General features: G+C 39.0%; 1 protein-coding gene across 1 annotated transcript in view; it reads right to left on the bottom strand.

Annotated features, from left to right (window-relative positions):
* LOC127422581 (zinc finger protein 91-like) overlaps positions 1–17,613 on the bottom strand; it is a 95,620-nt gene that overhangs the window by 67,530 nt on the left and 10,477 nt on the right. The window contains exons 4-5 of the mRNA XM_051666231.1: positions 10,989–11,762; positions 7,644–8,132 (exon numbers count right to left, since the gene is read on the bottom strand). Of these exons, the coding sequence (XP_051522191.1) occupies positions 7,644–8,132; positions 10,989–11,762 (1,263 nt within the window). The remainder of the gene's footprint in view (positions 1–7,643; positions 8,133–10,988; positions 11,763–17,613) is intronic.

Below are 17,613 nucleotides of genomic sequence, written 5' to 3'. Positions count from 1 at the left end.
ACTGATGCAGGGTCGTTAGCTGAAAACTTGTTTTTCAGCTTCTCAGAGTATCTTCTTTTAGCCACTCCGATTTCCTTGTTCAGTGTGTTCCTGGCCTGGTTGTACAATACTTTATCCCCACCCCTGTAAGCATCCTCTTTGGCCTGAAGAAGCTGCCTGAGTTCTGGTCTGTCGTTGTTGAACTTTAAATAAGTCCTAGTAGGAATGCACATATCCTCACAGAAACTGATATATGATATATGTAACAGTATCTGTGAGCTCATCCAGGTCTGTGGCTGCAGCCTCAAAAACACTCCAATCCGTGCAATCAAAGCAGGCTTGTAGTTCCCACTCTGCTTCATTAGTCCATCTCTTTACAGTCCTTACTACTGGCTTGGTTGATTTTAATTTCTGCCTGTAGGTTGGAAGATGAACCAGACAGTGATCAGAAAAAGTCCCAAAAGTCCCAGAGCTGCTCTAGGTCCCCATAGAGCGATATGCATCCTTTATGGTCTCTGGTGGGGCATGTAATGTGCTGTTTGTATTTGGGCAGTTCACGTGTGAGGTTTGCTTTGTTAAAATCTCCAAGGATAATAATAACTGAGTCCGGGTATTGTTGTTCCATGTCTGTGATTTGATCAGCCAGCTGATGCAGTGCCGCATTCAAACACACGTTTGGCGCGATATACACACTCACCAGAATAAACGAGGAAAACTCCCGCGGTGAGCAGAAAGGCTTACAGTTAATAAAGAGCACTTCCAAATTAGGACAGCACATCCTCTTTAATGTTGCTACATCTGTACACCAACATTCATTGATGTAAAAGCATGTTCCACCGCCTCTTGTTTTCCCCATTAACTCCACGATGTGATCCGCTCTGAACAGCAGGAAGCCCGGCAGATGTAACACGCTGTCTGGAATGGCTTCACTCAGCCAGGTTTCTGTGAAGCACAAGGCAGCAGAGGTTGAAAAGTCATTGTTTGTGTGGGTGAGAAGATGTAGTTCGTCCATTTTGTTAGGAAGAGAGCGGAGATTTGCAAGATGAATGCTCGGCAGCATTGTTCGAAAGCCCCGCCGATGGAGTTTGACCAGCGCACTGGCTCGTCTTCCTCGCCTGAATCTCCTGAACAACAAAGCCACGCCTCCAACTAAAATGTCTAGCAAAATGTTTGAATATTCAAAAACCGGGAAAAGACTGTCTGGTATAAGCTGTCGAATGTTCAGCAGTTCGTCTCTGGTAAAACTGACTGGAAAAAGATTACTAAACACAGGACAAACAAACAAAAACAACAAAACAATAGGAGCCCTCCACACCGAGACGGCCAACCGCGGCGCCATCATGATGTAAGAGGTAAGTGATAAATAAACATCTACAATTCAAATATCTCAAACAGGTTAAAGATAAATTAGGAAGAGTCATTATAGTTTTGGCAGAAATTCAGGGGCATAGGTTGATTTTGGCTAATATTTACACACCTAACGCTGATGATCAGGGCTTTATTATAGATCTTAAAGGGATGTTGCAAGCCGCTGGCGCCCCTCATGATATAATGTTGGCAGGAGACTTTAATCTTTTGATGGATTCAGTCATTGATCATAGTGAAGCAAAAGTGTGTAAGCCCACTAGAGCATCATTGACGCTACACAGGATGTGTAAAAATCTTGATCTTACAGATATTTGGAGACCTTTGAACCCATCTGGTAGGGATTATAAAATTTTTTCATCAGTCCATACGATCTATTCTAGAATTGATTTATATATATATATATATATATATATATATATATATATATATATATATATATATATATATATAATCTAAATCCCTCATTTCATCTGTTGTTGATTGCTCAACTGGAAACATCTTAATCTCAGATCACACCCTGGTGAGTTTAGAGGTGTTGCCACATACGGAGAAAAAGAAATCATATAGTTGGCGCTTTAATGTATCACTTTTGCAAAATCCTGATTTCCAATGTTAAAGGCTGAAATCAATGTTTATATGGAGTCCAACTGGTCCTCAGTATCATCTGTGGGAATGGCTTGGGAGGCACTTAAGGCAGTTCTTAGGGGTCAGATCATACAGTATGCCTCATTCATCAAAAAATCCAAAACACGAGAACTTGTGGATTTGGAAGGAAATAGTAAAAGTGCAGAGGCAGAGCTGAAGCACCGAATGTCATCTGATGGCCTCAGAGAATTGACCCGATTGAAATACAGATATAATACTATTTTGTCACAGAAGGTGGAGTTTTGGCTATTCAGGGCAAGACAGTCATACTTTGAGTCGGTGGACAAAGCAGGGAAGCTTTTGGCTAGATATATAAAGCAGAGAGAGTCTTTTTCTACCATTCCTTCAGTGAAATCTGCTGGTGGTAAAATAATTACCTCAGCCAGTGATATTAATAATGCTTTTAAAGAATTCTATCTTGATCTCAATAGTTCCACGTCCTTGTCTACTGATGAAAATATTATACATTTTGTGGAACCATTAGAACTCCCTAAACTGACAACGGAGCAAAAAAAATTCTCTTGATTCTGAGATAACCTTGGAGGAGCTTAGAGAGGTAATTAAGGCATTGCCTACAGGGGCCAGATGGCTTTGCCACTGAGTTTTTTGTTTTATCTTATGCTACAGAGCTGGCTCCACTTTTGTTAGAAGTTTATACGGAGTCATTAATGAATGGAAAGATTCCGCCTACCATAACACAAGCCCGGATCAGTCAGATTTATCATCCAGTTTCCCTGATCCAGCTAGATGTTAAAATACTGTTAATTTTGACCCCTTAATTAAAAGGTTTTCGAGCGATGTGGGCAGGTGGGCTTCATTGCATTTATCTATGACTGGGAAGGTTAATGTTATTAAAATGAATTATATTCCAGATGTTATCTACTTGTTACAATCTCTCTCTGTAGATGTCCCCGTCTCTTATTTCAAACAATTTGATAGTATAGCGAAGTCCTTCATATGGAATGGTAAACATCCAGATTACATTTAAAACAAGTTACATAGGCCGATTGACAAAGGTGGGCTAGGCCTACCCAAGATTTTGTTTTATTATTATGCATTCAGTCTCAGACATTTGGCTCTTTGGTCGCTTCTACTGGAGAGAGCCCCTCCCTGGTTTTGTATTGAACAGGAAGTTTTTGCCCCTATTTTGCCATTACAAAGCCTTTCTATTAAACTAACCAGAGAAGTTAATTCACACCCCGTTACCTCGCATTTGAACTCAGTAGTGTTTAATTTGGACATTTATTTAAATGTTGCATTGAGCATATGGCTGAGCCCTAAATTGTGTATTGAAAAGTCCCCTTTCTGCTGGTCAGAGTGGATTGTGAGGGGGGGGGTTACTACACTCGGTGACCTATATGAGAGTGGAGTGTTTAGATCTTTTGAAAATTTGGTTCATCACTTTGAGATTCCCAGATCTCAGTTCTTTAGGTATTTACAGCTGTGCCACCTGCTTTGTAATATTTTTGGGAGTAGCTCACACCATCCTAAAGTTGCAGATACTCTGGGAGAGAATTGACTCAGTAACCTGAGAATTTAAAGAAGGAACTAATAATCCTGTGGAGACAAGGCATAGATCTAGTGGGGTCAGAGATGAATAATAAAATATAATCTGCCTAAAGCAAAAGCTTATGCTCCACACCTCCCTCCATCACCCCTGGAAAATCATCCTCCTTTCTTATCGCGGCTGCTAATGGTTCCAGGGCAAGACAGAACAATCTGAAATTAATCCATTTGTTTGTACCGCCGCTACAGGGTGTCTATAAAGTAACTTAATCCATTCAATAAAATTATTCCCAAACCCATACATTTCCAAATTCTTAAAAAGATAATCCCATTCTACCATATCAAATGCCTTTTCGGCGTCAAGGGAGATGGCAGCAACCGCAGTATGATCATTCGCCACTGACCATATGACATTGATGAAATGCCTAATGTTATCAGAAGAGCTGTGGCCCCGAACGAACCCCACCTGAACTGTATGTATAAGCGATGTAATAACTTGACTTAATCGGTTATCCAAAATGTTTGACAAAATTTTAAGGTCAAGCTGGATCAGGGAAATTGAATGGTAACTCATACACTCACTTCGATCTTTGTCCTTTTTAAGAATCAGACTGGATCAGGCTCCCAAGCCACTCCCACAGAGGATACTGAGGACCAGTTGGTCTCCATATAAACATTGATTTCAGTCTTTAAGATTTGTTGGAAATAAGGATTTTGCAAAAGGGATACATTAAAGTGGCAACAATATGATTTCTTTTTCTCCATATGTGGCAACAACTCTAAACTCACCAGGGCGTGATCTGAGACTAAGATGTTTCTAACTGAGCAATCAACAACAGATTAAATGAGGGTCTTTGATATATATATATATATAAATCTATTCTAGAATAAATCTTATGGACTGATGAAAAAAATGTATAGTGCCTACCAGATGGGTTCAAAAGTCTCCAAATATCTGTAAGACCAAGATATTTACACATCCTGTGAAGCGTCAATGTTGCTCTAGGGGGCTTACACACTTTTGCTTCACTATGATCAAGGACTGAGTCCATCAAATGATTAAAGTCTCCTCCCAACATTATATCATGAGTGGTGCCAGCGGCTTGCAACATCCCTTCAAGATCTATAAAAAAGCCTGAACATCAGTGTTAGGTGCGTAAATATTAGACAAAATCAACCTTTGCCCCTGAATTTCTGCTAAAACAATAATGACTCTTCCTAATTTATCTTTAATCTGTTTGAGACATTTGAATTATAGATGCTTACTTATCAATGTAATGACTCCCCTGCTTTTACTTGAGCAAGCACTAAAGAAAACATGTCCACCCCATATCTTCCCAAATTTTTCAGCTTCCTGCGGGGAAAGACGCATTTCTTGAAGAAACACTATATCATATTTCTTACGTTTAAGAAACATACTTTATGGGGTGCCCCAACCCATTCACATTCCACGTGGAGAGAGATAATCCACTCATATTAACATTTTACATTTTTACATATTAGAAAAAATGTATTGTGTGTCAAAAATAAAATTATAAAGACCGCATTCCAAAATTAGTGCCACAGTCAGACCCCGAACTTCCCCCAGAACCAAACAAACAGAAAAAAGAAAAACGTGCGCATTAACCCCGCAGACGACAGCGCCAACCGGTGTCCATCCTTCTAAACTCAAAAAGTCCATGTATGTCTACGAGAGTCCCCGCGACAACTTTACCATCGGATTGCTCAAGTCTGGTGCTTCTGTACAAATTGTGTGAGACAGAATTACATAACAGAAAATAATCTATTAAATAAACGCCAGCCAATAGGCAGAATAAACACAGAACGTGAAGATTAATTCACAAAACTGACATGAAGGTGTGTTCCTCCACAAAACAAATTCCAGCTGCTAGCGGAACCAGCATAAAAAATAAATAAATAAATAAAGCTGTTCAGTTTCCTCGGACAGTCAAACGAATGTTCAGTGAGCCGGCTGTTCATGAGTGCAGGAGATGACCTAATCGTTCCAATGTCCTGCAAAAAATACCTCATGAAACAAACTCCATCCAATAGGAGGCATAAGCACAAAGAACGAGCAGATTCATCCACAACTGTCCCGAAGGAGTGTTATTCCACAAAACAAACTCCAGTCGCTAGGCGGAACCAGCACAAAAAGAAACAAAAAAGGCGCCCAGCTTCCTCGGAGGGTCAAGTGTATGTTCAGTGAGACAAGCTCACTTGGAGGCACGTGAGAAACACACGACTTCCTCGGTCCATTGATTTTATGAAAGACATCGCTTGCTGTGGGCATGTAAATATTTTGCGGCCATCCTTAGTATCTACTCTCAACTTGGCAGGGAACCTCAGTGCAAAAGCGACCCTCTGTCGAAGCAAGTTTCTTGAAGGAGTGTTATTCCACAATACAGACTCCAGCTGCTAGGCGCAACCAACACAAAAAGAAACCCAGCTTCCTCAGACAGACAAGTGTATGTACAGCGAGTCATGCTCACTCGGGGGCCACATGAAAATCACCAATTGGCTTACTCACCCCATTGTCTCTATGAAAGACAATGCTTGCTGTGGACATGTAAATACATTGCGGCCATCCTTAGTATCTACTCTCAATTTGGCCAGGAACATCAGTGCAAAAGCGACCTTCCATTGATGTAAGAGTTTCTTGCATTCCTTGAATCTATCACATTTCTCTCTTGTCGAATTCGCAATGTCAGGGAATAAGAAAATGCTGTGATTCTTCCAAAAAGCTTTCCTTTGCTCCTCACCTCGCGCAACACTAGCTCTTTATTGGATGATCTCAGAAATTTGACCAGAATTGATCGGGCCTGTGTCCCTCCGCCGATCTTTGAGCCGGTACTCTGTGAGCTTGCTCAATTTCCAGCTTATGGCCTGTTATGTCGAGCAGACTCGGGAAGAGTTCGTCTAGGAATTTCACCATTTCACTGCCTTCTTCATGCTCAGAAATTCCAACAATTCGGATGCACGTGGAGGATTTTTTGATGAGCACTCTTTGAAGTAGTTTAAGAAGTTTTGAAATTTTTTTCAAATTGTAATAGTAATTTTTCACGTTATTAATGTCCTGACTATACATTGTGATCAGTTGAATGCCACTTCGGTGAATAAAAGTACCAATTTCTTTCCATAAGAGCAAAATCTGTATATTATTCCAAACATTTGGCTGTCAGTATGTATAGATAGATAGATAGATAGATAAAGCAAGACATTTCAATTTAATAAAACTTTAAGTTGGAATTTTGAGTTTCAAAACACTTCATTTCAAAATAATTTTGTACACTGATTTTTTTTTTTTTAAGGTGATAAGTGCACCTTGAACATTCTTCAATAATTCTGCTTTGGTGTTCTACTGAGGAAAGTCATAGGGGTTTTTACATGAAAACAAAGAAATGATGACAGAATTTAGTTTTTTTGGGTGAACTGTTCTTTTAATGTACTCTACTCGAGCAATAACTCAACAACTATCACGCATTCCAGCTTGACTGATTTATAAAATCAAATTTCACACTTATTTTATTTTACACATTACAGTTATTTAATTCTACACAGTAACTACACAGTAATATTTCATTCACAACAAGTTCAGCTTCTAATACATGAATCTTTCAGTCTTTTTATATATATATATATATATTAGCTTTTTCAACAATTAGGAATAAAACATTTAAATGATCCCTACAGGCTTAGTTTTTTGTACTAATACTGTGAATTCCTCAAATTTTCATTGCATGAACAAGTCAAACTTCACCACCTCAGGTTATTTCGGCAAATTAACCATTCAGATGATAATGTGCTTTTTTATAACTACATATTTGTTTTCTCACACTATTTACTTGAAAGCATTAACCCTGATAAAGAGCACCTTTGCTCACTATCACAAGGACAATGTGTTTTTATGTGTGCGAAGACCCCTTAATTTGGTGAAGCTCCTCCCACATGGAGAGCAGTGGTCTGGTTTTTCTCCAGTACTCTTATCAAGTGCTTTTCAGTATGAATTCTCTGGTGCCGTTTCAAGCTGTTCAGCCATGAAAAACTCTTTCCACAAAGAGAACACATGTAAGGCTTCTCATTTGTATGGATAATCACATGTTTTTTTAGATTTGATGCTGAAGTAAAAGTTTTACCACACTGATCACAGTAATATGGCTTGATCCCAGAGTGAGAGCGCAGATGAACATTGAGATCGTTGGCCCATTTGAAACTCTTTCCACACTGAGCACATGTGAAAGGCCTCTCTGCAGAGTGAATCCTCATGTGACTATTAAGTTCTCCTTTACCTGAGAAACTCTTTCCACACTGTGTGCATGTGTGTGGCTTCTCTCCAGTGTGAATCCTTACATGAACATTAAGGGTTATTTTTTGTGTGAAACTTTTTGCACAATGAGGGCAGGTGAACGGCTTCTCTCCCGTGTGAATTCTCATGTGATTATTAAAGTGTTCTCTACGTTTGAAAATCTTTCCACACTGAGGGCAGGTCAATGAGTTTTCGGCTGCTGTTCTTCGAGTTCTTTTTTTAAAGGAATTGTTTTTTGTCTGTGAGCAAATTTTGGATTTTTCTTCATACTGACGTTCCTCATCCACTTCATTCAGCTCTTGATTTTCCTCTTTTACTTCTTCCATCAGGCCTAAAATAAACATTTTAAATAAATAAAAAAAACATCAAATGAAGGGGGAAAAACGTAAAAGAAATAAGTGAATAACAGAAAGCAACAGACATCAAGTATCTATTTGTATTAAGCCTGACAAAATGTAACTCGAAATACGAATATCTGACAAATTTAAAATAAAACCCAGTCTGTCCAAATGCCCCCTTAGCAGTGTGTTTAAAAAAAAATTTGTTTAAAGGTTAAAAGAAGTTCAATATCGAAAATATATCAAACAAATGCCACTACTACCTGGGAATGTTACGATCATTCATACATCTGTAATGAAAGAAAAACACTAAGGTATCCCCATACCTGCCAACATCGGATTGTGAAAAATAGGGAACATTTTGGTTTGAATGTGCGAGGAACAGCAGACTGTGTATTATGCGTATAGGGTGTGGCAGTACTGGTCAGTAATACTACACTGAAGATGAATACCACCAAGAAATGTATTCAGATGGTCCCTTACCACATCCTTCACAGTTTTAGCAATAAATGCTTTTTGAATTATTAATAATAAAAAGTGTATATCCTTTCTTATATGCTGAGAACTTTCCTGACCCATGACCTATAAAAAATATAACTTTTTATGTCTTCAATTATTTATGTATACATCTGTGTTGGTTTACATGTATTTTATGTATGTATTTTAACTTTATTTTAATTATTTTGTTCCTTGGCCTGTACTTGTCTTTATGACTTCACTGATATGTATTTATACATTGTTGTATCTGTGTAATTTTTTACATCTTATTGAACATTTATATTGAACCTTCCGTTTTTTAATTAAAAAAATCCATAGTTTTAGTATTATGTGTGGACTTTTCAGGCAGTCCCTTACCACACCCTCCAAACTAAAACAAAAACTGTATTCAACCATTTCGATTTTATCATAAAAAGGGTGTCTAAATTCAATAATACTAAATGTAATCAAATTAAAATATAACAAATAATTTTCAAAATATTATATTGCATTATTTTTATTAAATGAAGTGCTTTTATACCAATCCTTACTGCACAATCCAAAATACAACATTGGAGTTATTGTTGTCAAATAAAGTGCTGCACAACAGAACATCCCAGATGTGAGATATTGCATAAATACTATACAATTATTACTGATTTATTATTATTATTAGCAGTATTACAGTGAATATTACATTGTTATATTCAGCAGTATTATATTCCTGTTGTACTTTTTTCCATTTTAAAAGAGCCTTTTGATAGAGACCTCCTGAAAAGCAGGTTGTTACGTGACACAGTGCGATTAACAAACAGCAAAAAGCTGCAATTTAATTTAGCAAATTTGTAGTCTTTATGTGCTGCGAGCTTCACAGTGAATTAGCACTCTGCTCTCTGTCATCTTCTACAAACGCAGATGACAAATAAGTGCGCATGATGCTCCTGATTAGGTGTTTTCAGAGTATGTGCAGCTTGAAGTGTGAAACACATGCAGACTATATATTTAGTTAATTCAATTGCAGTCTTTGATGTTTAATAATCACACTAGGATCACGGTTTTCAAACTGAGGGGTGCCAGGGCATGTCAGGGGAGGCATAGAGAATGATGATAAAATCAAAAGATAAATAAATGCAATAAAAATTTATTGTGAAGATAAATTTAAATTAATAGCTTGACAAACCACAGTCCAGCTTAATAGACTGTAGCTCTATGGCATTATAATACTGTTAAATGTCGAGAGCACTTGCATGTAATGCGAGAGCACATTCATGTATCGGTTGCATGAGCACGAATCTCTCTGCTTGCACACGCGTTTCCTTTGCTCTTGAAAAAAACTCTATGCACTCTTTCAAATATTCACTTCTCTCTTATGAAATCTCCCTGCTCTCACTCAGAACGTGTCCAGTGCCCTCACAAATCTGTTCATTCCTACAAATATTCTGCTCCTGTAGACATGGTATATCGAGGGAGAAACAATACTGGAGTTTGAGGAATTGTCTCATCATTTGGCTGGCAATTTGTTTTAGGAATTGCAGCATAATACATAGTTAAATTTGTATCGTAAGAGACGTGAGCAAATCAAATTACATATAAACCGTCAACTACAAACATCTGTTCTAACGACTTTATCCTCAGTTGAAAACATGCTGCACAAGTTGATGCAGCTGACTACAGTAGGCTTGCCACTCGGTTGGTGTTTGCATTTCACACTGTAGTTGCACTCGTGGGTGATATTTCACTTTTTGAGCTTCAATGATGATACAATTCCACCATAAATAGAGTGTAAAACACTTTATTTTACCTGTCCTGTGCAACAGAGAAAGAGAACAAGGGAGGAGGGTTCAGCTTCGATTGGATCAGTGCAGTTTTTAGAAAATCTCACAGAACAGAAAGAAACATTGATTTTAAATTTTATATCAAATTTAATATACGCATTACTACAGTGTTAAAAAATTATGTTAAATGACGTATTTAATTAATCACATAATTTTAAACAAGACACTGCAAGAATGCACAAATTAGCTTTCCAGGGGGTCTCCTGTTGCATACAGGGGGTCTGAGACCCCCCTTGACCCCGTTTTTTGCACCATGGTTGTGACCTCTTGTGGACTTGGGAGGCAAGGTAGATTCAAAAATCTGGTAATAGGCTCTTTAAAATTCTAATATAAATAAAATCTTGGTAATATTTAAGTGAAAACTTCGAATTTAGTTTCTCAGCCCTTTTGAAAGCCCTAATTTATAGGTGATATTTGATGTGATAAAGGTCAACCCTGTGTGAATTTCTATGTCATTTTAGTACTTATAAAGCTGAAGTTTTGTTAAACTAATGTTCCTCGGCAGTCCATAATAAAGAATCAAAAATGGACACCAACCTCTTTGTTCCTCAGTATCTTCATGTTTCATTCTGGATGGTTCTGGATCACTCATGTGTTCACTCTGGTGCCGTTTTAAGCGTGTGGCTGAAATAAAAGTCTTACCACACTCAAGGCACACATGATCTTTTACACTGGTGTGTACTTTCTTGTGCTTTTTCAAGCTGATCAGCCATGAAAAGCTCTTTCCACAAAAAAAACACATGTACGGCTTTTCATTTGTATGAATAACCCCATGTTTTTTTAGATTTGATGCATTAGTAAAAGTTTTACCACACTGATCACAGTAAAATGGCTTGATCCCAGAGTGAGAGCGCAGATGATCACTGAGAACGCTGGCCCATTTGAAACTCTTTCCACACTGAGCACATGTGAAAGGCCTCTCTGTAGAGTGAATCCTCATGTGACTTTTAAGTTCTCTTTTGCTCAAAAAACATTTTCTACAATGAGGACATTTGAAAGGTTTCTCTCCAGTGTGAATCCTTACATGACGATTAAGGTTTTCTTTTTGTGCAAAACCTTTTGCACAATGAGGGCAGGTGAACGGCTTCTCTCCAGTGTGAATTCTCATGTGATTATTAAAGTGTTCTCTACGTTTGAAAATCTTTCCACACTGAGGGCAGGTCAATGAGTTTTCGGCTGCTGTTCTTCGAGTTCTTTTTTTAAAGGAATTGTTTTTAGTCTGTGAGCAAATGTTGGATTTTTCATCAGAGTGACTTTTCTCATCCACTTCATTCAGCTCTTGATTTTCCACTTTGACGTCTTTCATCAGGCCTAAAATAAACATTTTGAACAATAAAAATTATTAAATTTGAAGGAAATACAAGTGAATAACAGAAAGCAACAGGCATCAAGTATCTTTTTGTATTCAGTCTGTCAAATTATAATTAGAAATACGAATATTTGCCAAGTTTAAAAGAAAACTGTACATTTGAATGCAAAAACTGAATTTTAGATGTGTGCCAAGCACTAACAATGTCTTGGGTAGAGGTCTTTGGTCCTTGTGTCTTGCTCTCTTAGCATTTCACAGCACAATCTGCAATCTTTTCCCATTGATTGTTTTTCTATGTAAACATGCACTAGACGGATGTATTTTACCATTGTGCTGCATCCAGCTGTTTTTTCAGCATCTTACACAGGAGCACAGTGTATTTTGATGCTATGTAAGGTAAAAATAACATCAACCTTTAAAAGTGTGTCTCGAGCAGTGTTTTAAATTAAAGGGATTTTTTATTTTTCTGAGGGCATTTTTTTCTAACCATTAACACTTACATAAAACAAACAGTTTTGATCTATAAGAAGGAGTCTGCAGTAGTGTACGTAAGTGCATGTTTTTACTGTTTCACTTGTTTTAGAGTTTGCTAGGGGAATTGTTTGTTTACTGTGCGCTGAATTCGCGTTTGTTCCCGTTTCAACTCGCGTGACTCCTGGTTTTGATTAGCGGCATGTTAGCCAGTCGTGTTGTTTTGCTGGATAGGAGGGCATGTCTGGTGACAGGTTGGACATTTAAACTGTGTTCGCTCCTCACTTCAGGAGAAGCAATCTATCAGAGGGAGTCAGAAGTAGAATGTGTAAGTGCATGTTTTTACTGTTTTACTTGTTTTTAGAGTTGTTTTGATAGATAGGAAGGCATGGCTAGCACTTTTCATTTAACTATGTAACAGGCTCATATATATTTTACGTGGACGGGTAGCCCTCCTCGTGTGAAGACCTACTTGTGTAAAGACCATCACCAGCGAGTCTGTGTGAGTCCACCGAGCAAGGACACTGAAAAGGCACTTAAGTATAGCTCTTATTATTTTTATTGTTTCCTCACAGCTTTTCTACATCTCTCTTCTCTCTCCTACTCCACCATGTGCTTCCACCACATTCCTACCATCATTCACACTTGTCACTCACGCTTCAGACACAACCCAAACAACTTGAGCAGTATCTCCACCTTCTCTGCTAAACTCCTCTCTTTCTGTTGGTCTTTTGAACTGTCAGTCTGCTGTTAACAAATCTGACCAAATTACTGCAATTGCAAGTCATTAAGGTCTCAACATTCTGGCCCTGACTGAGACCTGGATCTGACCATTGGACACTGTCACAACTGCTGCCCTATCCAACAACTTTACTTTCTCCCACCACCCCCATTACACTGGGAGGGGTGGGGGAACAGGTATGCTCATCACCAATGCATGGAATTTTACTACACTGCTTCTCTGTGTGACAATAACTTCTTTGAAATACATGCAATTACTCTCACCCACCAGGAAAAATCAATTTTGTAGTTATATCCCGCCCCAAGGTCAGCCAGAAAACTTCCTAGAAGAGCTGGATGAGCTGCTATCATCCTTTCATAAGGATGGCACCACACTTGTACTTCTAGTTTACTTCAACATCCATCTGGATAAACCTCTTGCCTCTTTTGATCTCAATGTTTCGCAACTGCAGCAACTCACAAACCAATTGGACCTCATCTATGTGCACATTTGCACCACTGATCATGTTCTTGTTACTCCACTGCATACTTCCGATCACTTCTTCATTAGCTTTAACCTACAATTGCCTCCTTGTCCTACACACTCTCCTCCTCAGATCCTTTTTTCAGTGTAATCTCTGCGCTCTCTCACCCACCTGTCTGTCCTCTACGGTCTCATCCTTGCTTCCTCCTTCCAACCAGTTCTCTTCACTTGATGTCGATAGTGTTACTAACACTTTATGCTCAACTTTAACATCTTGTCTAGATAACATCTGTCCTCTCTCATCCAGGCCAGCCTGTGCCACACCCCCCATCCCCTGGCTATCTGATGTTCTCCATGAACATCGCACCGAACTCAGGGCGGCAGAGAGGAAATGGCATAAATCAAAAGATCCAGTTGACCTGAGTGGGTATCAGTCACTGCTCTCTTCTTTCTCTGCCAATGTTTCAACTGCTAAAACATCCTACTATCAGAAGAAAATTAGTAATTCATCTGACACCTGTACACTTATCAAAAGCTCTGCCCACCTCCACCCCTCCCACATCAGCTCTAACACCTGATGAATTTGCTACATTTTTCACAGACAAAACAACCATCAGAAGTCAATTCTCCACTCCACAAACCCACAAACACCTACCACAAACACACAACCCCATATTTCCCTCTTTTTTTCCCCCTCACTGGGGTTGAAGTCTCTAAACTTCTCCTCTCCAGCCATCCTACTACCTGTCCCCTGGATCCTATTCCCTCCAATCTCCTCCAAGCCATTTCTCCTTCAATCCTACCTGCACTCACACACATCATTAACACATATCTTCTTACTGGTACCTTTACCAACACATTTAAGCAAGCTCGGGAAACCCCTCTAATTAAGAAACCCACTCTAAATCCTGCACTCTTAGGAAACTACAGACCGGTCTCTCTACTCTCATTCCTAGCAAAAACATGAATGTCTCTTCTTTTCTCTCCCAGAACAACCTGCTAGACAGCAACAAGTTTGGCTTCATAGCGGACACTCTTTGGAAACTGCCCTGCTGTCCGTTACTGAAGTTCTGAGAATGGCAAAGGCTGCATCCAAATCATCTGCTCCCATTCTGCTGGATCTGTCTGCTGCTCTTGACACAGTAAACCATCATGGTAAAGGGCATCTCAGCAATTTTGCTCTGCTGGTTCGAGGTTTACCTCATAGGAAGGTCTTTCAGGGTGTCTTGGAGGGTAGCGGTGTCCAAATCTCACCAACTAGCTACTGGGGTACCTCAAGGGTTCTGTGCTTGGACCTCTCCTCTTCTCCATATACATGTCATCACTGGGATCTGTCACTCAGGCACATGACTTTTCTGATCATTGCTATGCCAATGACACACAACTCTACCTCTCATTCCAGCCTGACGATCCTATAGGAGCAGTACAGATCTTAGCTTGCCTGGAAGACATTTTGGATTGGATGAAAGAACCACTGGACTATTGTAATGCTCTTCTGGCAGGCTAACCTCTGCAACTGATCCAGTACGTGGCGTTACGACTGGTCTTTAACAAGCCCAATAGGGTGCAAGTCATGCCTCTCTTCACTGATCTACACTTTCTGCCAATGGTTGCTCGCATTAAGTTCAAGGTATCGATGCTTGCTTATAGAACAACCACTGGCTCCGCATCGCCCGATCTACACTTACTACTTCAGGTCTATGTGCCATTCAGAAGCGTATTTTCTGTGGTTGAACAGCACCTCGTGGTGCCATCTCACAGAAACACAAATTCACTTTCCCAGACTTTCACTTCGACTGTACCCTGCTGGTGGAATGACCTGCCGAATTCCACCCGAGCAGCTGTTTTTCTAGCCTCTTTCAAAAAGTGCCTAAAGACACAGCTATTTCATTAGCACTTCACCCTACCCTATTAATGGACTCTTGGCTTCATTTAAAAAAAAAAACTATCCTTTCTTCTAACTTTGTCTTTTACCTTCCTCGCCATGTATACATCACTAAGGAATTTTGAAACTCCTTTTAGAGCACGTTGCTTCCTACTGTCTCTTTTAGGATAAATCGCTTCTATTATTCTCCTCATTTGTAAGTCGCTTAGGATAAAAGCATCTGCTAAATGAATAAATGTAAATTAGGGGTGTAAAAAAATATCATATTGTATCGTATGATACAACGCTCACTATACAATACCATATGTATCGTACGATACATAAACACATTATAGTGTAAATAAAACCAAGTAGTGCAATACTGAGATCTGCGGAACAGTCTCCTCCCACAAGAGGCAGCGCTGAGCGCTCATAGGAAAATAGAGCACCACACACAGTACATAGGCGAGAAGATCGATGGCAAACGGCAAGTAGATTGTACTGTAGCAGTACAGATTGTCGAATTTGCCAAACAACGGTGTCATGTCCTGGAGTTACAGTACATCAAACATGATGTTTCATTTAAGCTGACATCACCACGCAAATAGGTGGATTTGTAAGGCAGAAACAGCAGCAGTAAGTTTAACAGCCGCCTCTCTCAGCTGACACTGAGCGTGACATGCACAGCACGACACTCATAAGTTATGAGTCTTAACTATCAAAAGACAGCTTATTCAAAAAACCAACAACGTAAGAAACCCAAGATTACATGATACTTCTAATTAAACAGCTTTGAGCAGAACACATGTGCACACGTTATAAGCCAGCAATAACGGTGTTTAAGTTTACATGCAAAGTGAAACGGGAAAGAGTGCAAAAAAAATTACGTGTGCTGATCGATTTTTGCTTAAGCCACTAAATAATATTGGATTATGTACATATATCGTAAAACCAGAGGTCAGGATCCTCTCGAGTTTTTTTTTTTTTTCACCACTAAATAAAATTGAAAGGAGTTTTTTCCTTGCTACAGTCACTTCGGCTTGTTCACAGGGGTTTTCAGACAACAAAGCATGATTTTCTATAAAGCTGCTTTGAAACTGTGTATTGTGAAAAGTGCTATACACATCTAAATGACTACAGTGTAGACAAACTTATTTTCTTAAGAAAAACATGAAAATTGTGAGTTTTATTCGTTTTCTCAATAATCAAACAAAATAAATGCAGTGCTGTTGTTTAAGGTTCTTAGTGCTCTGCTTTTTGTTGCCAATGTCAGACACTTTTGTTATATTTATGTATTTTGGTGACATTTATGTTGAATCCTTGAATAAGTTTGAGTGAAACATTTGTGAGTGCTCGTATTATATCGTATCATATTGTGAAATTTCTGTATCGTTACATGCCTAATGTAAATGTATAAAATGTGTTTCATCCGTTTGTCAAATGTGTTAATATAAACAATTTATTAATACAAATTCACAAGACTGAGAATTTATTTCTTACCCTAAGAATTCACTGAGAATTCATTGAAAAAAATCAACATCATCTCATATTTATGCCATAATATGTATAATTAGGACTTTAATAGAACATTAAAAAGGGCATTGTTTTCCCCACATTTTGAATTTCATTTTAAGTGGCATTTTTGTCCACAGCCCCCCTTAATCTCTCACCCTAGCTGGAGACACCGGTGTTTTGCTATATGCATTGCACTGCATCTATCTTTGTTGGCGCAAGAAGACAGTCCATCTGAATGACCCCCAAGCAGTGCATTTAAAACACTTTGTCAAGTTGAAATTAGTTAAATATCGAACAGCACATCTCGAGATCTCTGCGTTCTGTTGCCATTTCACTCCGTCTAGCGCCCTGTTTGAACATCCTTTATTGCAGTACTGGGCTCAGATACAGTGCCCTCCCTAAGTATTTTTACCCTCCATAAGTATTTGGACAGTGAAACACTTTTCATACTTTTGGCTCTGTACGCCACCACAATGGATTTGTGATGAAGAAATCAATATGTGACTGAAGTGCCGACTGTAATTCCTAAACCGTTCACCAAATTTGGATGTAAATCCCTTCAAATTAAAGCTGACAGTCTGCACTTTAATCACATATTGACTTCTTCCTTTCAAATCCATTGTGGTGGTGTACAGAGCCAAAATTCTGAAAAGTGTCTCAGAGTCCAAATATTTATGGAGGGCACTGTACACGGGTCATTAGCCGCATTTCCACTGTTGGGCCAAATAAGGCCGTGCTAGTGCGTACCAGGGCCAATTGCGTTCCCACTGTCTCTTCCGTGGCTTCATCGTGCCTCCTC

This window comes from Myxocyprinus asiaticus, chromosome 31, assembly GCF_019703515.2.
Source record: "Myxocyprinus asiaticus isolate MX2 ecotype Aquarium Trade chromosome 31, UBuf_Myxa_2, whole genome shotgun sequence".
NCBI classification, from domain to species: Eukaryota; Metazoa; Chordata; class Actinopteri; order Cypriniformes; family Catostomidae; genus Myxocyprinus; species Myxocyprinus asiaticus.
This window is presented reverse-complemented; position numbering and strand designations above follow the sequence as displayed.